The 24,619-nt window shown below is 33.2% G+C and overlaps 1 protein-coding gene across 9 annotated transcripts in view; it reads right to left on the reverse strand.

The window, feature by feature from the left end:
• Positions 1-24,619, reverse strand: part of TUSC3 (tumor suppressor candidate 3) — a 144,824-nt gene that overhangs the window by 93,630 nt on the left and 26,575 nt on the right. For 7 of the 9 annotated variants that reach the window (XR_011235238.1, XR_011235237.1, XM_069485205.1 and 4 more), the window contains exon 2: positions 10,752-10,921. The exons of 1 other annotated variant lie outside the window; for it this stretch is intronic. Coding sequence is in view for 5 of the 8 variants with exons in the window: in XM_069485205.1 (XP_069341306.1) it covers positions 10,752-10,921 (170 nt within the window). In the remaining 3 variants the exon portion in view is untranslated. The remainder of the gene's footprint in view (positions 1-10,751; positions 10,922-24,619) is intronic. One more of the 9 variants, XM_069485206.1, reaches the window with a different exon arrangement.

A 24,619-nucleotide genomic window follows, 5' to 3' on the forward strand; every position in this document is an offset into this window, starting at 1 on the left:
CTATTTGATTATATATATTATATATTACATATATAAACTTATCTATCTTGTGATATTACAAAATTCCATTATAAGCAACTTTTTTATCCAGTAATATTGTTCCAGAAATCTCTAATTTTATTAATGGACTTCTAGACCACCAGAGGAATATCTCATGCTAAACACTGAAGGACTATTCTTGGAGTGTTTTATTCCCCTAGCTTTTTTCAGGTATAATTGGCATACAAAAAACTGTACATAATTAGTGTACACAATCTGTACAATTTGGTGAGTTGTAACACACATATACACTCATATCACCATTACCACAATCAACGTAATGAACATTTTCTATTACTCCCAAAGTTCCCTTGTGTCCCTTTGTTGTTTACAGTTTTGTTTTGATTTTTGGCAAGGCCTTACGAAACAGGCAGCTGTTATCCTCATTTCATATGAGGAATCTGAAGCACAGAAGTTAAGCAACTTGTCTATGTCCCATGGCTTGTAATTAGTTGAACCAGCAGAATTCAAACTCAGTAAGAAATAGGTTATGACTATACCTATGGCTATATATAAAAATACAAATACAAACTCAATTTTCAAAGTGAGGTTCCCAGTCCCCTCACATCAAAAATTATCTGGAATTTTTTTTTTTTAAATACAAATTCCTGGAACATATATCACATTAGTCAGGTTGTTCTAAGGGTGGGTTCCATGAATATATATTTTAGCCAGCTTTCCAAGTACCATTCACACACACAGAAGTATCTAGGGGAAAAAAATTGAAAGAGTTCTTTGATGAAGTAAATTCATTTGATCCTGTAGTAGGTTTTATTCCCAAAAGTTCAATATATTAGTCTATGTTAAAAAAAAACAAAACCCACAATGTACAAAAGTATAATAATCTAATATAAAATAAAACAAATATAAAATCCACCCTACCACTCTTAATATGACTTTCAAACAATGTAATATTACTCCTATTATTACCACATAGCCGAAAAGAAAAAACATAGATAGCATTTGAATTCTGAAAATCTGGACCTGTGTACTGGCCTTGCACTTCATAATGTATAAACTTGAAAAAGTCACATAAACTTTGTGTATTTTCTCCATTTTTAGCATGACAATACTAGTAATTCCTTTCCCAACAGTTTTCATGAGGTTAAAAGGATGAGACATATCAAACTCTTTAGTAAATGACAAAGAGTTACACAAATCTTGCCGTGTTCAGCATCTAGCTTAAAATCCACTGACTATTTGCATTTTCAAGTCTCATCTCCAGTTACTTTCCCTTTTACTTCCTACACCAGGCCTGAAAGTTTAATTTCTCTCAGTAAAGTAGGCTTACTTTTGATATAGAATTTATGTGTTCTTCCTTCCTTCTCAACCAAACTTTCTATATTTACAGAGCACACACGACACACAATATATATGGCACACTCCATGCACATGTCACACAGCCACGTCCAGCGCATGGAGGCAGAGAAACATCCTTCACAAATTACTAATTATCCTGTATATCTTAATACTTCAATTATCACTCTCCAAAATAAACCTTTCTGAACATAAACGTTAACAGACAAAACCAGGGTCCTCTCATAAAACTCTGTTGTCATTTTCTTTCATGGCGTTTAAGAGTTAGGTAATTATAAGCTTAACTATGTAATGTGAATACTGTCCAGCACTTCAACTAGACTCTGAAATCAATGACAGCTGCAGCCAGGTCAGTTTATTCACCATTATCTCCCTATTATCCAATACAATACCTATACATTGTCACCATTCAATAAACATTGGTTCAAAAAATAAATGTCAGCATTGATATAATATTGTAATCATCACAGTCGTGCCCAATTCCATGGTACACAGCTACAAGTTTATAAAATAAAGTTTCTTTTTGTCTTCAGTACTTTTTAAGATTCTTAAGAGGGGGAAAAAACCCTATACTACAGATCTGAAGAATGAGAATTTAAATAACAACTAAAATGAATATTAAATTTATACATCTTGCCAAGAGCAATGAGAAACATTTCAGAATTATTAGAAGGTTCTGTGTTGGAGTCCCCAAATACCACCCCCAGGTTTGTTGATTCACTAAAAGTACTCACAGGAATCAATATATAGTCAAATTAATTATAGTGAAAGGATACAAAGCAAAATCGACAAAGCGAAAAGGCACCTGGTGCAAAGTCTGAAACAAACTAGATGCAAGCTTCCAAGAGTGGTTCCTTATCAAGTCACACAGGACTCACTCAATTCCTTCAGGAAAGAGTTGTGACAACATGTGTAAAGTGTTGTGTACGAGGAAGGCTCATTAAAGATTCAGTACCCAATAGGGCTGACCATGTAGACACCCTCCATATAGCAGGCAAAAAAACTCCTGACTCCCAGAAGGAAAGCAGGTATTCAGCATTAACCACACTGTACAACAATTTAGGCACAGTGAGCTACCCTGATCAGTTAAGGAATGGTGAGAAAATTCCTAAAATCCAAGTTCTCATACAGCAGGGAAGGGCCAACCTTGGGAGCTGGCCTTTCTAAATAATAATCTCAGGGCTGCTGTGTTAATTCTTTTCTGAACAGATCTATTACAATGACTATCTTCTGATGAATAAAGGGAGTTAATTCATCCTCTTCACTGTATTTTATTGACAAAGACAACTACCTACCACAAGGAAAGAATATATCTGAAGCAGTTTTACTTGAAAAAGTATTGGTTTGTACTAAGTCATCCCCATGGGATTGAGATTCCTAGATATCTTAAAAGAAATTATTCAAGGACTAAAGTCTGAGACCATGAAAAACAGTGAATCCTACTTAATATGTTAAATGACTAACATATACTAAAGTCACGGAAACCAAAGAAAAATGCTTTAAATTAGCAGAAATATTAATTATAATTTATTAACATGAATTTATATAAATAATATTTCTGGATTTAGAGATTAACAGTAGACACTTTGACCTTCATTTTGAATGCTTGAGAGTAGCTATCAAGACTATACTTTTAAAAGTAATTTTATTTCAGTCATAACCTTCATAAATAAAGCATTTTTAGAGAGATAAAACATTATCCTATTACTTCCGTAAACATGTAATGAGTAACTTTTCACTGAGTTTTTTATCAATATGAAAACATTCTTATTTATCTCATTCAATAAAATCCTACTAAGCATACAGAAAGTGCAAAGCCGTGAACTTCATGTGATTTAGTATGAACACATCGTAATCAGCAGCAGCATCATCATCATCACTGTAATATTAGTATAACAGTTTGTCCAATAGTTTGTTCTCAAAGAACTTTCTTATTTGTGGTCAGAGTCCAAATTTTCCTAATGAAACGAAAACTATACATAGAAAATACTGGATTCCTGCAGGATAATGACAACCATCAAAAACTTCCAAAAACCATGTAGTCCTACAAAAAAGTACAAACAAAACTGCTCATGCCAATAGCATAAGTAGAATAAAGAGAATCCTACAGAATGTAAAGGTATGTGAAAGTGAGGAAATTAACATTTGCAACCTCAGAAACCTACGCAAGAAGAGGAAATAAGGTGGAGACTGTGGGAGAAAAAAGAGGGCAAGAGAGATCCTAGCAGAGGTGGAAGACGGGGGAAAAAAATCACCCTGAGAAAGAGACGAACTCATCAGAATTGGAAAATACTAAGGCAAGGCCTAAGATATTTTAAGATGGTTAAGAACAGTGGCTACCGGGCAAGTAAAGGAAGGGGCTTGGAAGTACTCAGGAACAAACACTGCGGTCTTATGAATACACCACTGTGTGTGGAGTCGGAAGCAACCTAGAAGAGGCAGACATGCATTGGCCACTTAGTAGTATAGTGAAATAGAGAAGCAAGTCATGGAAAGGGACCTATAGAAATAGAAATCATTTCAAAATCAAAATACACCATTGTAAAAGAAGAGGAGGAAGAGGAAAAACAAGACTGTTGCACTCAATCTATTCTACTTTATGAACAGAAAAGGGCACCTGAATTAAGAAACTACTAGGCCACCCAAAAGTCTAACCATAACCCCCACATATAAACTATTATTTCTGGTCTAGGAAAGAAAAAAAAATATTTTAAAAGGAGCAGTAAATGATCAAGAGCATCTATACAGAGCTACTACAAAAAAATCAGGAAGAATAAAATTCTTCAACTGATAAAAAATTTCCTTAAAAAAAAAAATCATGAAGAAGAGAAAACTGAAACATAATACTCCAAACTAAAGCAAGTGTCATTAAATAGCAGTTGAAGACATTTAAAAAAAAATTCAACTGGACAGAAAGCTCAGCAATAATCCTAGAACATCATTTATATTAAACTGATTATAGATGCACTCAAACCTGAAATATTTCACATGTATTAGCCAATCCCAGAAAAGAACGTGTGAATGACATGAGAGTTTCCCAGTCTTTGATAAAGAAGTAAAATATCTTGGCTCAGGTGTCAGGGAAACTTAAGAATTAAGGGGCATAAAAATATTATCAAAGGTATAGAGGAAATGGTAAGGGTTGTAGTATGAAAACCATTTATAAAGTAACATACTTTCAAGTGCTTTAAGTAAGCAGTCCCAAAACTTTTTGGCACCAGGCACAGTTTCACATAAGACAATTTTTCCATGGACAGGGGCGGGGATGGGGAGGATGGTTTTGGCATGATTCAAGCATGTTACATTTATTGTGCAAACCTCTCTGCTAATAATTATCTGTATTTGCAGCTGCACCCCAGCGCTAGCAACACCACCTCAGCTCCACCTCAGATCATGAGGCAGGCATTAGATTCTCATAAGGAATGGTAAACCTAGATCCCTCACATGTGCAGTTTATAGTATGGTTCATGCTCCTATGAGAATCTAATGTCACCGCTAATCTGACAGTGATGCCAGCAATGGGGAATGGCTGTAAATACAGATGAAGCTTCACTGGCTCACCAACTGCTCACCTCCTGCTGTGTTGCCCTCTTCGTAACAGGCCACAGACCAGTACCAGTCCGTGGCCCGGGGTTTGGGGACTGCAGTTTTAAGAGAGTACAAGGGTAATTTTATCTATACATAATTTTCACCTTATCTCCTAATTTTAGAATCTAATCCCATGAGAGATGTGACCTTACTGTAATGAAACCAAAGGCTAATGAGCTCTTTTCTAAATGGTTTTAGCCAACTATGTTCAACTCAATCAATCCCTATTAGGAAATGCTCCCTGAATAAAAGCTTTTCACAATCTTTTGAGTTTAAGTAATGCTAGGTGATGGATCCCTGCCCTGAAAGACTAATAATCTTAGCTGGCAATGCAAAAGCAAAATACAAATTACAGTTCACAGGGTAAGGACAATAATGAATATGTGCACTTAAAGAAAGCATTAAACTCTAATAGCCCTGGAGTCACAAATCCCCATCCTGACAGATATTAGCTGCATTACTTTGGATAAATTACATAAACTCTCAGCTTTAATGTTTATCATCTATAAAATGGATTTTTTCAGATATACCTTTCAGAGTAAGGAGATTATATACATATTGTATATATAAAAATGACAACATAAAACCCTCAATGATTTACACATAGTAAAGAGTAATTTTATTTAGTTGGGGGAGAAAGGATATTAGCCAGTTAATATCTGATATGCGAATGTAATAAGTTATTCACCATCTGTTTCAAATTACCTTGTAAATCATTAATTTTTTTCATTTATTTGGAGTTCAATAGTATATTAATCTCTAACACATCACCAAAACTTTGGTTATACATTCACTTTGCTTAATTCTACATACAGTTTTTTGTTTTCCTTCAACTGAATTTTTTTTCTTAAAACTATCAATCAATCCTTAGAAGAGGATATTTTGTTCTTAGAATTTGTAGTGAATCTTGGAATAGATGAATAACTTTGTGGAAGAATATATGTAAAAGATTTAGCAATTATGGAGAATATGTCCTACGGTATAATTTGATAAAGGAAGTTTGGAGTTAACACTTGAGGGAGGTGAGAATTATATCGAGCAGTCTTAATTAACAACTTTATTTGGCCAAGGAGTTTGATGTTAGCACTGAGGGAGGTGAGAATTGAATTCTGAAATTTGTGAATAAACTGACTGTGTGAAGGAAGAGAGGAGTGATTTGCTAAAAGGGCTCACAGGGAAGCCAAAAGCTCATTCACCAGCCTTTCAGCAAAGCAAACCAACTGGAGAATCTAAGTGTGAGTTAACTCTAGAAGAAAATTTCATTTTTCCTTAAAGAAAAGAAAAAACAGAAGACTCTCATAGAAGAAAGGACTAAGAGTTTTTAATTATAGCTATGACCTTTTCAAAGACTCTATAGAATTATAAAAGATTACAGCAGTACATTATAGAAATGGTCCAAAAGTACACTGCCACAGAAGGACCCAGGGGAATTAATTCACAGGGAAAAAAAAAAAAAAGATGGTGCTGATGATAGGGTGTCTTTTTTTATGTATCTACAACTCCTTTTGAGGCTTAAGTTACTATTTAGAAATATAATTTGAGTAATTTTTCTTGAAACTCCTGTTTACTTTTGCATCTTACTTGTCCCCTTGAGATCTCTTTGATCCACTCTGCCCACTCTCCTAGGGATCACAGTTAGCACTCTCTTGGCTTAATAACAGTAGATCTTAAGACCACTACTGAGTAGGAGACCTCAAAAACACTGTTTAATCACAATTATTTAACAGATGCTCCTCTGAAATTTATATCATCCTACAACATAAATTTATCGTCTTCATCTAACAACCTCCAAGGCATTCCTCTATAAGCTCAATTTTTTCATTTCCAATGGCAATATCACCCTGAATAATTTCAACATACAAATTTATAATCCAGACATTATGAAAGTCTCATAGTTCCTCAAGCTTCTCTATACTATCAAAAACCATCTATATCATACTTCAGCAATTTACTTATTAAATAAACCCTTTATGAGAACTTCTTAATATTCAACCCCCTCCTGCTTCTACACAAAACCTGCTCTTTACTCTTGTGAAAATCAAGCTTAATTGTATCAAAACTAGTTTGTAAGCTTTCCACAGCTTCCTTTAACCCCTATCCAACTTTTCTGAAACCACAGTTACACATTGAAAATATACTACCACTAGCTTCTTCTACTCATTTGCCACTTCATCCCATAAAGCAAACATGATAATCCCAAAGAAGGGGGGCTCTTGCTCCTAAATTGCTAAGTATTAAAGAAGAAAATCATTTAATTCTATAGATTCTTCACTAAGAAGTTGGGTAGTCTAGTTTCAAAAAGGGTATCAGTGCTACCTGGTTATTCAATTAGTTAAGCCTCTCCAATTCCATCGTTCCTCAATGAAAAATAAATAAATAAGAGATATGAGTCATGAACCTGCTTCTTACCTTCCCTTTCTTTATACTGGTTTGTACACTAGAACTACAGAGATCATATTTTTTAAAAATCAATGCCTTGGCCCCACCCCAAAACAATTATATCAGAATGTCTAGGCATGAGGTCCACAAATCTGGTCTGTACTTTTTATTTGCTTTTCAACTTTTACCTGTTCTTTTTTTCTTCTCTAACACCACCCCCATCTTGATCCATTAATTAAATTTTTTCTAATACCTTCAATCTTTTTCTCTTATAAATCTAAAACTTTTCTAAAATGTAAAACTTTCTTATAAAATAGGCTGTGAAAAACAAAAAGCAAATAAATAAATATAGGTTGTTAGAAGTTGAGTGTCATTTAAAAATTAAGAGTCTACATTTAACAATCCATTTAACACCATAATGAGCCAAGTAAAATACTACCCAAAGAATGCACCATTTAACAGTATGCTATGGTTTATGTTATCACAGTACATTTAATTTTATGTAACTGTGAATCAAATAGATAATAAAATCTTTCTAGATTATAGTTACAAAAATATAATGATCAATTAAATATATTTCTTCACAATACTGGTGATTGTAGGAAATCAATATATTCAATTTTAAGGAAATAATGATTTCCCTAAAATACATATGGCATTACAGGATGCCAGGCATTTTTTATTTTTAGTAGAAACTGAACTGTTATACCAAAATGGCAATTAAGGTGGTATTTTTCTCTGAATAGGGCTTTACAATATCCCTTAAGGTATATATATTCTCTCCATGTGTGTTAGCCCAATTTTGACAATAGTGTTAATACCCACTTGAGTACCGGTCCTCAAATTTGATAGGCGGGGAACTCAAAAGCATCTGAAGTGCTGTTTTTTAAAATATGTTGTTCACTCTCTTCTTTACCCACTTCTAGCCATGCCCCAACATACATTCATTGTTAGGACGTCATAAGATCCTTTTTGGAAATTTCAAAATTTCCTTTCTGTAAGCTAGTCTGAGTGAAACCAATTTTTTTCATTGATCCAAGTTACTAATAATTCCACTAGAGCTCAAAATGGCTTAGAAGCCTACAATGAATATACAATGTGGGAGAGTCCTGGAACATGGAGTCTCAACATAAAAAGTGTTCATTATTGGAAAAAAGTATGTGTTCAGCCAAAAAGAAATAGACAATCTGTGCTGTCCTTAACCATTGAAGAAATGGAATTTATAATTTAAATGCTCCTGAAAAAGAAATCTCCAAGCCCAAATGATTTTACTGGAGAATTCTACCAACTATTTAGAGAAGAATAAACACTAATTTTACACAATCTCTTCCAAAAAATAAAAAAGGGAACATTTCCCAACTCATTTTATCAGGCCATTATTACCCTGATACCAAAACTAGGCAAAGACAATATAAAAAAATAAAAACCACAGACTACTATCTTTAACAAACTTAGATGCAAAATTCTTCAACAAAATACTAGCAAATAGAATCCAACAATACATAAAAGAATATGTCACAATCAAATTTGAAAATCAACATAATCCATTGTATCAACAGGCTAAAGAAGAAAAAATCATTTCAATTGACACTAAAAAGAACTGACAAAATCCAACACCCGTTCATGATAAAAACTCTCAGCAAAATAGGAAAAAGAGAAACTTTCTCAACTTGATAAAGACCTACAAAAAAAAAACCTACCAAAAAAACCTGCAATAAAAAGATCTACAAAAAAAACCTACAGCCAGTATCATATATAACCATGAAGACTGAATGCTTTCCCTCAAAGATCAAACTGTAAAAGGTAAAACTGGAAAACTTGCAGGAAAAAAACATAAAACCTTTGGGATCTAGGGCAAGGCAAACAGTTCTTCAATTCAACAAGAAAGGAAAGAACTATAAAGGGAGAAACCAATCAATTGAACCTCATCAAAATTAAAACTACAAAAGACTCTGTAATAGGTACTAAGAAAAAATATTTGAAAATCATGTATCTTACAAAGGACTAGTATCTAAAAATATAAAGAACTCTCAAAAAAATCAATACAAAATCCAATTAGAAATGGGCAAAAGACATGACCAGATATTCCATCAGATGATATACAGATGACAAAGAAGCACATGAAAAGATGTTCAACTCCATCAGCCATTAGGGAAATGCAAAATAAAACCACAAGAAATATCAACGCATATCAGAATGGCTAAAATAAAATAGTGACAACACCAAATGCTGACAAAGGTAAGAAGAAACGAAATCACTCATATATTGCTAATAGGTATCTCAATGATACAGCCACTCCAGGAAACATTTTGGCAGTTTCTTATATAATTAAATATGAAACTGCCATACAATCCAACCACCACACTCTCTGGCATTTATGCCAGAAAAATAACAATGTAAGTTCTAGAAACAACTACATGTCCTTTTAAAGATGAATGGTTAAATAAACTGCAGTACATCCATACCAGGGATTGTTATTCAGTAACAAAAAGTATGAACTGTTGATAAATGCAACAACTTGGATGGATTTTGAAGGAATTATGGTAAATTTTTTAAAAGCCAAACTCGAAGGGTCATATATTGTATGATTCCGTTTATATAACATTCTTGGAATGACAAAATTATAGAAATAGACAACAGATTAGTGATTGCCAAAGGTCAAATTCAAGGCATAGGGAGTAGATTGGAGGGTGTGTGTGGCTATAAAGGCCAAGAAGAAGTATTTTTATGGTGACAGAACTGTTCTGCATCTTGACTGTCTCAATACCAATATCCTGCTTGTGATATTATACTGTAGTTTTTTTAAGATGTTACCATTGGGGGAAACTGCGTAACAAGTATATAGGATCCCTATATTATTTCTTACAATTGCAGGTGAACCTATATTATCTCACAATAAAAAGTTTAATAAAGTATTTGTTGCATATGTATTATATTTGTACGTATCCAAATTTTCTTCAGTTTGTTCTTCTCAACAAATATTTCCTTCATTTGTATTTGTTTACTTCTATAGAACAGAAAGAAATTTCTAATCGTTGGAGGTATCAAAAAGTAAATGAATGGACTTCTCTAGGTAAAAGTGAGTCGTCTCTATTAAACTGTTAAAATAAAGTATTAAAATATATTTAAGGGGCTTTCTTCATTGACTGGGTATAATTAGGTGACCTACAAGAAAATATGCAGGATATAAAGATGACAAATCAGTTTTTATAATGCTATATTCCATTGGTCAATAAATATTTTACATATCCCAAATAAAGTAATATTAGCCTATCAATGTCATTTTCTAGAATACACACATTCAAATGCACATAGTTATATCTGACTACTGAAAAACTTTAATTCTCTTATACATATTTTATAATATAATAAAATTAATATATAAGCCTGGGTTATGTTTTTTTCAATTTTAAAATTATATAAATTACCTGCACACAGAACACTGCCGCTGAGGCTGAAGAGCAGTGAACATAACAATCATAGAATAGTTTCGAGGTGGTGCCTTTATAAATTTTCGGAATTTATCACCATTCATTCGGAAGATTGAGCGTCTGGAACTCCATTCCATCAACTGTTCTACTTTTTCAGCTAATAGATTCTGCAATTAAACATACAAATTTAAATTTATACAGGGTAAAATTCTTCATTTTGGATTTCATAGAAACAGAGTTGCATGAGATTGTATTTTACCCCTAATCAATTTCTGTTAAAATACCTTGTTTTGGTGAATATATTAAATACTCATTAACTGACCATAAATGCATAAAATATTCCCTTTAATTTTGTCTCATAATTTCAAGGTTTATAAAAAATATCTTAGAGGTGAAACAATCAGATTTCTCCTTTCAGAAAGATCAAACAGACACACATTTTCCTAATCTTGCCATTAAACACAGCTAAAAATGTTCATTATGTAAAAGAAAAAAACACAAACATAAGAAGACTCTGAAAGGTGGAGAGAAGGCAGACTGGCTAGGAACCTCAGGACCTCAAGAATGACATGGCGATGAGTTTCCTGGGTTTTCTTTTGGCCTCACGTATCCTGGAATAGTTGCTCCAGAAGTCAGCAATCCAAGAATGCTGCCAATGGGTGCAGACAAAAAAATAAAGCCTCAAGAAAACCTTGCTCTCTCTATCCAAAAGACAAGAAAGGAGCAGCCTCATAAGACAAATAACAGTAGTTATTTGTCTTATGAGGCTCCAAACACCACAGAAAAAAAAACAAAACTCTGAAATCTCATACCACCCTCGCAAACTTGAAACAATGCACAAAAAAAGTGTTCTATAATTCTATTTATATTAAGGTTAAAAACAGGAAAAATTAATTTATTACAAAAAAAAAGTCAGGATAGTGGCTCATCTGAGAGGTTTAGTGACAGAGACAATACAAGTAGAGCTGGCCTACCAGTAATACTCTGTTCCTGGGAAGGTGGAAGGAGATAACACTCTAGCTTCTATATAGAATGCTCTTATCTTTAGATCGTTTTTGACTGGAAACAGTCCAAGAACTAAGAATTCTACAGGGTTACATTCCTATAAGAAAAAGAAATTCCCTGCCCTTGCAAAACCAAGCAAGTATCAGTCATCAGGAGAGAGAGGCTTCAATCGTAGCACTTAGCACTGGAGCAAGTTCTACTCTAGAATTTGGGGACAAAATAATCTCTTCCCCTCTCCTCTGAAGTGGAAAAGTGACAGTGGCTCCGCGTGAATCCCTCAGAGAGACTGGGCATTTATGTACACATGAAGAGGAGAGAAGGGAAGGCAGGCATCTTAACCTGAGTTAGAGTAAAAAACTTGTCAAAGCATCCTGCACCCACATGAGCAAGGAAAAGATAAAATGAAAGAAATAGAGGGAAGAGAGGGAAAGAGAGTAACCTGACCAAAGAGCAGAACATTTGAATCAGCAGAGAGAAAACATTCAGATAACCATACAGCAGCATGCTAACTGTATAAAAAAGAAAAATTATAGCTGATTACTGGGATAACTGTTAGTTTAAAAAATTGGCATAATTTTGCCATAACAAAAAGGCATCAACTGAAATGGATTCTAAGTTTAAAACAAACTAATTACTTGGATTTAGTTAGATTTAACTGTTAGGGCTTTAATTCAGACTGCAAATATATATGAATATATTTCCATACAAAGTAAAATAATCATCTTATTAAACTAAAAGTTAAATGAAACTCATTTTGGAAGATACAGCCTCTCACTGATACACCCAAAACAGTTAGAAACTATATAGAAAGACTTTTTTTTTTTTTTATTTCATCTTATTGTTATGGGGGATACAGAATTGCAGGTTACATACGTTGCCCATGTACCGTCTTTCCCCCCAAGTCAGAGCTCCAGGCGTGTCCGTTCCCCAGGTAGTGCACGTTGCACCCATCATGTAGGTATATGTCCCTCTCCCCCACCCCCCCTTCCCGAGTCAGCACCTTCAAGTGTTACCATTCCCCAAACGGTGTGCAATGCACTCATTGTGTAGGCATACCCCCATCCCCTCCCCCACCCCCCACCTCTAGAAAGACTTTTACTAATTATTTTTAGTTTTAATCGAGAAGCAAAGTGAGGGTAATTTCCATGTTAAACACAATTTACTAAGGTTTGCCATACAGAAAACTGTTATGTATTTAACAGGATTTAAAGTCTTCTGTTTATCATAACACTCAGTGAGACAATTTACTGTTTATAAATTCTTTTGCACCTTAAAATATTTTTTAATAAGATAAAAACTATATAAATACTTCTATTTTAAGTATTTGGGAACTGTGACTTTCTATGGAAAAACAGAACCTCCAGGTTGGAAATCAAGCAGGGTAATCCACTAATGAGGGCAGAAGGGAATTGGTCTAAGAAAGAGTTAACTTATCTATAAGTTCCTGCAATATTTTAACATACTTTTCTCATTAAATACATACAGAACACTCATTCTCTCTCTCTCTCTCTCTCTCTCTCTCACACACACACTTTTATATCTAAAATAATCTTACTTTTTTCTTGTTAGAAAATCAATAATTATACAGATATGTATCTATGAAAATATTAAATAACTGTAAAGAGTCAAAGAGTTTACTTCCAAGTTATCAAAGAAGCCCGCCATAGGTTCATGGATGCTGGAAAAAATGACAATCCTAAGTCAGAGAGATTTCTTAAGGCACAATAGCTAGCATGAGCTTCATGCTGTCACTCACATTCCAAAAGGGAGAGATATGAAGTGGCCCAAGTGGATGACACACACACAGTGGGTTTACGTCACAGCTGAAGAACCCAAAACTTAGAAAACCCCGATCTCTTAAAGGGACTTCTAGCAAACCTGCACAACCCATCCCCTGGAGGAGGAAATTATCTTTATTATCCTGGACAGTAAACAAAACTGCCCTCTGACCTGGAGGGAGACATTATCTCTTTCTTCCAAGGCTTTTTGTAGAACAATATTCTAGAAAAGATAGTCCAACACAAAGCAGTCAATGCTTGTGCTCAAAAGATGTGCAGAAACATGAGAGATCCATGGAAAATTATTTCCCAACAGTGTCAACCAGTACATTTTTAAAACACATAATTTGAAGATATAACAAAAAAACAAGACAAAGTCAAGCATTAAATATAGGTTTATTGACCATTTAGGAGTTTAAAATCTCATTATGCTATATACACTTAAAAAATAGAATGGAAATATATACCAAATTGTCAACAATAACTAATTGTGTGGTAGATGTGAGTAGTGAACTCTGATACTCATAATTAGATTCTGAGATGACACCACATTTGGCTATGAAAAACATCCAGCTACTCTAAAATATCTTTGGCAGGATATTATCTTTAGTTTTTTTTTTTTGTTTTTTTTTTTAAGCTTTCAAGAATGTAAAGGCCAGTTCCAGCAGCTACTTTCCATAAAAATATCCATTCATTTTAACAGGTACCACATAATGCTTTCATTCCACCAAAACCTGTATTAAATGAAAGAAGGTAATCAAAGCTGGTATTCATACTTTCCAAGAGCTCTCCACGTTCAAGTTAACATTAAACTCATTTACTGGCCTAATCACCAGTGAAAATTCCTTAGTGAGAACAGTACTTCTTACTTAAGTGACAAGAAACTAGGTAAGTTATGTGTGCCTTTAAAAAAACCAAACACAGCAACAACCCGTAATCGTAACTTGGCTTAACTAAATTCCGTTTTGTAGTACACTTTCAGTTACTATACAGTTACTATATTCCTTCAGAATTAAATAGATATAGATCTTTCCTTTTTATAAATACTGAGAATCTACAAATTGATAACCACTGTGCTACAGATTTTAGGGTACACAGTAATGTTTCATACTAAAAATCAATGTAAAAATATAATTTTTGTACAATCATACATAGAAAAACCACATAAAATTATATGTATTGATAGTCTTCCCACAATAGATATTCTAGAAAAAAAATTTTAAACAAAATGCCCATTAGTCCTATCATTCTGCATCAGTCTGACAAACCCACTATTGGTATTTTTCATTACTGTGATCAGTTATTTCCCAAAAGCACTGTGTCGAGGTGAAATTCTAATGCTATTTGCAATGTATTAGCACACTAAAGTGTGAGATTCACTATACTCTTACCAGATTTGGGTATTCATTCTTACTCATTCTCTCTCTCTTTCTTGTGCATGTGTATAAACATACATCTCTAACTTAATAGGTAAAAACAGTATCTCATTTTAATTTGCACTGTTATTTTCTCGCAAAATTGAACAGTTTTATACAATTCTGGATATTAGTTATCTCTCTCTCTGACCAATTATCTCATGTCCTTTATCCTGGATCTACTCACAGATAAAATTGTTTTATAGAAGAGATAAAAATGTATGCAATGAAACTCTTTCCAGACTAATCAATATTAAAACAGTATCATAAAATTTTCTTTTTGTTTACAGACTAAACGAGGAACAAAGAAGTGAGAAAAATATCATTTTTAAAGCATATACTGTATTTGATTATAATTTGTAAATTATTCTTGTTTAAAAAGACTAAATATATGAGAACTCTCAATTCTTTAAAAGCTGTAAAGAAAAAAATCCATGTTCCAGCACCCCAGTGAATATCAAATGACGGTGACAGCAAGAAGTCAAATGTCCCTCTTATTCTCTCTTAGTCCCAATTGCTTGATTATTCAAACAAGCTTCTCTCTTAATTTGATTATTCAAACCAGACCAGAACATAAGTAAAATCCACACAAAAATTTTCATATGGATTTTAAGTATCAAACAACTTTTAATATTTATTTCCAAATCACAGCATGTAGGGTGATGTAAGTGTCCTGTCTCATGACTAAGGTGGTGAAGTCATAACTACTCATTCATCAAAACCCACAGAAATACAGTCATGTACCCAATAAGGATACTTCATTCAATGACAAACCATATATACTATATGATGGTGGTCCCATAAGATTATAACAGAGCTAAAAAATTCCTACTGTTTAGGGAAGATGGGTAGGGAAGCTGTGGTAACACTGTAGCACACTGCATTACTCACATGTTTGTGGTGATGCTGGTGTAAACAAACCTACTGCGCTGTCAATCATCCAAGAGTATAGCACCTACAATTTTATATTGTACATAATATTTGATAATAAACTATGTTACTTCTTTATGTATTTACTATACTATATTCTCTATAATTATTTTAGAAGTGTACTCTTTTACATATATTAATAAAAAAGAAAGTTAACTGTAAAACAGTCTCATAGGAGATGACAGCTCCATGCACGTTACTGCCCCTGAAGAACTTCCAGTGGGACAAGATGTGGAGGTGATGATCTTGACCCTGTGTAGGAGTAGATCAATGTGTGTCTGTATGTTAATTTTTAACAAAAAAGTTAATGAAATAAAGAAATTTTAAAGCTTATGAAGATATAAAAACAAAATATTTTTGTACAGCTGTATAATTTGTTCATTGTTTAAGCTAAGTTTCCAGCATTTTATCTCTAGATACATTTTAATGACCAAGTGTACCAAGGCATTTTATTCAGATACCTGCTATCATCAAAATAACCATAATATAACTTGCTAACGACAATGCACAGGCTGTAGATTTGGAATGCGAATAAGAGGTACATGCTGAAGGTATCTATGGGTGACACACAAAAACAATTTCATGACCTCTTCTGTTCTTTGTATTTTATATGAGCCTCTGAGAGGAAAAGATGACTTTACTTTTCAAGACTTTAAAGAGTTCAAAGCCCAACGATAAACCAAACAGAAGTAGCCAGATGTATATCATTTAGTATTTGGGCAAAAAGTTATTTTCAATTTTTAAAATTATTTGAACTTAAAAATCCATATTCAGATTTCTTAAAATGATGTCATTCTACTCAGATGTAAATAAAATATAAAGGGCAATTCTTCTAGAAACCAAGCATCAGAAATTAAGCACTATACCACCTCATCTACATTACAAACTGTTCACTAAATATCATCAGTAGCCTTAAAGGCACTCAGAAGACCATAATGAGTTGTACAATAAATAAGACAAGTAGACAATTTTTATCAAAAAATATAAAATGCATAGAGCACACATGCCATAAAGCGAGCAAAGATTCAAACAAGAATCTAGTATAATCAGCTAAGAATTCATGAAAACATAGTATCATTACAGAAAATGTATTCTACACTCTATCAGAAAACCTCAACATATTCTATTCAAAGGTAAAAAGAGATTCAAAATACACTAAATAAATCATGCTGAAAGTTCTTTAATGTATTTAATATGAAGCACTTTACAATTAAAAAAAGGAATACTGAAAAATCTCAGACCAATTCCTCTGGGAAGACCCTAAAAATCTTTTGTCTACGAGTAGGTAAAAAGGGAATTTGGTTATCTCTGACAGGTACAGCAGTATCCACAAGTTCATGTAAGTTTTCAAGCCCAAAATGCAAAAGATAGTATAATATCTAATTCAATTAAGATCTAATGAGAAATAAACTTATTTGAGAAAACATTTATTCAGATATTCATATTTTTTTTAAGAAAGAAGCTTTCAATTTATGGTACTACACTATTCCATAAAATGAACATTTTCTAAAGACTCATTAAAAATATTTCCAGTAACACTCTTTTAATTATGGCTTTAGCCTGAACTCTCCTCAGACATTTTTCCTGGAGAGAGATCACTGCAGCTTGAACTCCTGGGCTCAAGCAATCCTCCTGAGTCAGCCTCCCAAAGTAGCTAGGACTACAACCGCACATCACAATGCCCAGCTAATTTTTTTTATTTTTTTATTTTTTGTAGAGATGTTGTCTCACTATGTTGCCCAGGCTGGTCTTGAACTCCTGGCCTCAAGCTATCTTCCTGCCTTGGCATCCCAAAGCACCGGGGTTAGAGGCATGAGCTTCTGCCCCTGGCCTGATTTGAAATTTTTACCTGCATTACTTTATATACAACAGAACAATAGCTATTGCAAGACAGAAACACAGACAGTGAAAGAAATACTGAAAAAAGAGTAGCTAAAAGACAAGAAATTTTGATCCCTCTAAGAAGAAATGTGAAACAAAGCCAGGTATTGGCATCAGATACTGTAAGCCCCTTTGCTGTTGCTATACTTATCTTCCCCTCTATTGATTGATCCCACTCTTTTGGAAGCTACATTCATTTCACTCCAATCTAATCCTTATATTGGGTCACGATGCTATTTGAGAAAATTAGGATGTTTCATTATATTCTAACTTGCAGTTACTACTACATTCATCTTTATTGACTAATACCTTAGTTCATTTCAGTAAAAATGACCTAGACTCCTAGAGTATCAAAAGTTCTTCTGCAATAACCAGAGTTTTATGTATCTCTTTACTAAGAAACTGAAGAAAGCAATCCCAGATATTTCAAATCTAATTTAGTGAACCATTAGAGAGAAAAGATACAAGAAACCAATATAAGCCCAACAAATAAAACCATTTTCCTGGGTCTAGTAAGATAAAGTTTTAAGCTTTTCTGGTGATAAAGATGCCAAAAACAGACAAATTTAGGGCTATTAAATTATTGCAGAATACCATAGTCCTAACCACATTCAGGGAGTTTACATTCGGCTACCATAAATATCAGCCACTGTTCAAAGACTTACTTTTATATTCTAAATAGAAAAGCAAAAGCAAACAAAACCTTCAATTATAATACATCAATTCTGTAATTATGTGCTTGAGTTACCCATATGTACCTAGATCAAATGACAGAAGTTAATCCCCTTTTCAACTGATAACCTATCTTGGCGTCACTTCTTTTTTATTACAATGTTTATTTATAATAACTACAATAAAATATTTTTTTCTTACAATCATTATTTTGAAAACTTTGAGAACTATTTTAATTCAGAAAAGTACAAAGAATAACAAAGCAAACATCCATGTACCTACCACCCATAAATAACAATTATCATTGAATAAGGTCAGTTTGTTTGTGTGAGTTGTTTTTTTTTTTTTTTAAACATAAAGACTTAAAATATTACGGATATATTTGAACTCATTTCTTCCATATTACTCTCCTCTATCACACTCAGGTAGAAGTATTTTTTTTCAAATCTATCTTTACATATATAAAGATACACAAACAGATATATAAAATCAGAAATGATATACTATGATTTTATATGTGCCTTTAATTTGTACAATGTTCTTTTCCAATGTCATACTGAAACTTTTTATTCAAAATCTTATTTTAGAAACCAATGCATATTTACACATATAGGTATAATTCACTTATTTCCATTGCTGTAGAGCACCCTATATTAATCTATCACATTGTATTTTTCCATTTATCTTAATAATGGTAACATACACTTTTCCCATCTTTTTTTTATTCTTTTAAGCACTGGTATAGTCATTAGCATTATCCATGGATAAGACAGACACACTCTGCAAGTGTTCTTAAACTGTTCTCCATAAATTCCATTATCGTAATTTAGAGAGATGATAAACTTGGAAGGGGGGCAAAATGTCTTCATTTACACAGATCTCTAACCAAAATTTAGCATTTTATTTATAAGTGAAGTCAAAAAACCACAGTAGCATTAGCAGACCTGTGACTTTTTAAACCATAGAAATCAGACATATTTTCCTATTCCATTCCCTTTGTTGCTAACAGCTCAAGATACAGTTTACACTCATCTTTACTTTAAAATTACAATGGTTATCAGACCTGCCATTAGATGCTTGTTATAAAATGTCTTCATAAAAAGATTACTATATCACATTTTTATATTTTGATAATAATGTTTCAATATGGTTATCTTTTTTAATCCTGTACATTTTATTTTATGCATTTCAAAATTATTCTGCAAAGAACTACACAGGCTTCATTCACCAGACTGTCAAATATGCCCCTAGAATACCAAAAATTACTGATTAATTATAAAATACTGCCAAATTGCTTTTCCAAACTAATTATACCAATTTATACTCCTACCAGCAACAAAAGGGTTCACATTTTCCCACATCTATATCAACACAAGCACTGTCAGATTTTCTAAGTTTTTTCAAGGCTGTTGGGTAACAAATACCACCTCAATCTTCTTCTAATTGTCATATCCATGATGATTAATGATGTTAATGGTTATTAACCATTCAGGTTTCTGCCATGAACTGCCTGATCAGATTATTTATTATTCAACTGGATTATCTCATTAATTTATAGTTGTTCTTTATTGGTAATTAATTAGCAATGTATTAGTAATTCATATTAATTATTTACATGTATGGCAACTATTTTCTATCAAGGACTTGACACATAAATTTATTGATGGTCTCCTTTGTCACACAAAGGTTTGTTTTTTAATTGGTCAAATTCAGTCTGTTCATTTATAATTTGTACTTCTTTGAGTCTTATTTAAAAAGACCCTCTTTACCCTGAAATCATAAAATATTCTCCTAAAATAACACTAAAGTTTATTTACACTTAGGTTTTTATTTTTCTTTTTAAATTTATGTTATGAGGTAATAACCTAATTTTATTTTCCATGGATCACTTTCAGCACCTTTTTGCTTTGTATAAAACAAATACAATTAATAACAAGTGATAACATTAATAACAGCTAACATAAATTAAACCCATACTGTATACTAGGCACCATACTAATACATATTTTGTGTGTGTATATATGTATACCCACATATATATACCTATACATACTTGCGTATAAAAATTTTAATCTTCACAACTCAAAAAGAGAGCAACTACTATAATCCCATTTACCAAGAGTAGGCAATTTGCACAAGATCACAAAGATAGTTGTTTGTGCCTGTCTGACTGCAAACTCCATGTTACTTATCTCCAACCAGTGCATTACTTCCTCCTTCCACCATGAGAAACCACCTCTAAATAAACTCAATGCCACTTTTCACAAGTAGATGTAAAAGGCAATAAAATATGAGATGTAAAAATACAACCCATTTGATAAATTGTGGGGAAATAAAACCTACTAAATATTTTGCATCATACCTGTAATTAAAATTCATTTAATGTAATTTGTGTACAGAAAAATTGAACTTTAATCATATATTCTACATTTTAGTCCACAAAAAATAGTTCTATATGAACAGCAGGCACTAAAACACAATAAATTTACTAGTGAATGAAGATCCATATACAGGCTGAGTATCCCTTATTCAAAATGCTTGGGACCAGAAGTATTTTAGATTTCCGTTTTTTTCTGATTTTAAAATATTTACATGACATTTACTAACTAAGCATCTCTATTCCAAAAATCTGAAATCCAAAATGCTCCATGAGCATTTCCTTTGAGCATCATGTTGGCACTCAAAAATTTTTGCGTTTTGGAGTATTTTGGATTTCAGATTTTTGGATTAGAGATACTCAACCTGTAATACAAATTGTAATGTAAAAGTAAGTGCTACTTCTGCATTTCAGTTAATTCTGGAAATGAGAAAACAAACTACAATACAAATAACTACAGTATCATAAGATACTGTAGTTATTTCTTCTTATGTAGCATATTCTTATGTAGTATATATAATTCTTATGTAGCATATATAAACAAAGCAAATATATCCATACACACTCGTATAAAGCAAGCCACAAAATGCAGTAAATATGCATCAATTCCTACACTCCATGTTATATACAGGTCATCACAACACATGTAAAAACATATTTTAGAGGGAAAAAATGGCTCAATGCATATAGCAATGTAATAAATTGAAGGAATTCAGCATTATGTTCAGATATGTAGTAAAAGCAAATATTTTACTAGTTATAATATGTATCACAATTGAGAAAAACGAACTAATTCTAACAGAAATCCATACTGCAATGACCGGTATAGCTACAAAAACAGCATCAGAAATATAAAACATTTAACATGCTTTTATCCACAAATCTATAAAAATTATTATTCTCAAGGCCTCAAAACCCATCATTACTTTAGAAACTCAGGTAATCTCTTAATCAATAGTACTCAATTACATTAGAACCATCTTCACTAAGTATTATACAAAATACCACTATACATTTCTCTTCTTCCTTCATAAAGTCTCCTAAGATTTAGCCTTAACTCAATGTTAAAGCAATATTCCTAGTGTTACAGAATATGTTTTATAAATGGATAATAATAAAATAAAGTATCAAATTTAAATCTAAATTGTTATGGGCATAATCCATGTTCTATTCCAGACCAGTTGTGTGGCCTGTGTCTTATCATTTTTTAAAACAACAAACAAAAAAATTCTCTATAGAATGGGACCTCAGTTTTGCGCTGTTTTGAGTTGCCAGGCTCCACCACTAGGTGGAGTATCACTATAACGGTCTTTCTTGTTAGTGGGACAAGGATTTCTCCCCAAATCCATTCAAATTATAAACCTCTTGCTTTAGACCTTACATCTCTACCATGAGTAGACGCTGTTCACAGAATGGTTTGCGAAATTTTTTTTATTTTTGAGGGAGGCGGGGGCAAGCGAATGCATTTTATAGACTGCCAAATACAAATATAAACTAGCCATGACAATAAATACGTAAACGCAAATACTACTTATTAAAGTAATAGTCCTCTGAAGTAAGTAAAGAACCCATCCTCATAAGAGTCTTTTGGGCAACAGACTCACTTTAGACTTGCTACCTATGGATACTTTGAGAATCAATCTAACGACATTTCACAAAGTTAAATCATCTACCATTTGATCCAGCAATCCTACCACTGGGTATATATACCCAAAGGAAAAAAAATCATTATATCAAAAAGCTAGCTGCACTTATATATTTATTGCAGCACTATTCACAATAGCAAACATATGAAATCAACCTAGGTGTCCACCAACGGATGACTGGATAATGAAAATGTGGTATATTATACATACCATAGAGTAGTATTCAGCCATAAAGAAGAATGAAATCATGTCTTTTGCAGCAACATGGATGGAACTGGAGGCTATTAAGTGAAATAACTCAGAAACAGAAAGTCAAACTGCACGTTCTCACCTATAAGTGGGAGCCAAACAATGCGTACACATGGGCATAGAGAGTGGAACAATAGACACTGCAGACTTGCAAGGATGGCAAGGTGGTGAGGGGTGAAAAATTACTTAATGGGTACAATGAACACAATCCAGGTGACATGACGGTTGCCCTAAAGCCCAGACTTCACATCTAGGGGGTGCAAAAACTGCATTTGCACCCCCTAAATCTATAAAAATAAAAGAAAGAAAAGAAAGTTCTGTAGTATTACAGTTAGCACTCTGAATTACTCCTCTTGATTTCCAGTGAACCTGTGTATTTCCTGTGAGGGAAAAAATATTATTTCCACTAAACACAAAGCATTAAGCATAAGTACTGCTCACATTAGCTCTCAATATGTATAATTACTATAATTAAGTAACTCAAGTTAGTCATTTCTATTGTTACTAAGCAATGTTACTGATATTCTATTTAACCCATCTACCAAGAACAAAATTTCCTTATGAGCAAAACCAGCAATGCCAACAAATACAAAAAAGTTTAGAATCCACAGTTGGTAGCCAAACTATTCTTTGAGAAGGTTCAAGCAAAGAGTAATTTTAATTCTTAACTTACACAGCAAAACACTATCTCATACTTCATTATCTCATAACCACTACTGAGTCACCTCCTCAAATGTTCATGTATGTTTTCCATCTCCTATCCAATTCATTTTTAATTTGTAACCCACAAAGACAAAGCAAATAGAATAAAACAATATGTTCTATTAATATTTGCCTAACAAACTTAGTCACAATGATAAAACTTTATCAAGGAAAAGAGATTTATACACAAAATAAACTGTAAGCATCACTACCCATCTCTAATTCTCCTTAAAGTGAATTCACATTCTTTTCATATTCTATCTCTTCAAATTGTGTTTTGTCTCTTTTACTAGAAACTACTATCTATTACTGTCTTATAATTTTTTGTGATAGCTGGACATGATGTATTAGGTGGAAGGAACTACCATGTATAGGCCTTTAGTAATATGGAGGTAAGGTGTTGGGGGAGGTGAAGCATTCTATAGTCCTATGATTGTATCTCAGTCTTTTCGTGAGTCTATGCCTCTGGACTGTGAACCTCACAAGCGTTTTTCAGTTCTTTTACCCCCCTCTTAGGTGGAATAGGATGGCTAGAGGGGTATAGAATTGGGTGTTTCCTTTCCCCCAGGTCAGTTAGCCTCTGGTAACCCTAGCAGATTCAGCTCTGGGTAACTAATTTCTCCTGAGGGCAGGTCTTGTTAAGAAGAACCATTAAGAAATAGTTCCTTTTCCTCTCCTCCTCGCAGGAAATATGAGGAGATTTTTCTGATACTTACTGTGAGAAACTGGTTGAGCTCCTGGAGTTAAAACACAAATGTGTGGGGCTCCCCGTGTAACTGGGTACATTTGGAGTTTTTAACTCTCAGAGTTGTCCACTCTGAGCCTCTAGGACCTTTTCAGTTATAGGTTTTCCTGCCCTGGTACTGGTTCCCAAGGCAGTTTCCACTGTTAAATCTCTGCTCTAATAAGCAGACTCCCTTTCTTCACCTGTCTGTCTCACTTACTTTGAGTGTAGCAGTTTGCTCTGTGCCCTCACATTTCTTACGGATCCAAGAAAAGCTGTAGATTTTTTCAGTCTGTTTAGCTCTTCACTTGTTGTTAGGATGGAAAGATGACTTCCAGTCTCTTTACATGCAGAACTCAAAACCGGAAGTATACTATCCCTTTTTATTGAACTTTTGATTGGGTTAAGTGACCTTTAAGTTTATTCTAACTTAGAGATGTGATATTTTCTTATAAATTTTGCTCTATTTTACATTTAACTGAAACT

The sequence above is a fragment of the Eulemur rufifrons genome, chromosome 12 (genome assembly GCF_041146395.1).
Source record: "Eulemur rufifrons isolate Redbay chromosome 12, OSU_ERuf_1, whole genome shotgun sequence".
Lineage (NCBI taxonomy): Eukaryota > Metazoa > Chordata > Mammalia > Primates > Lemuridae > Eulemur > Eulemur rufifrons.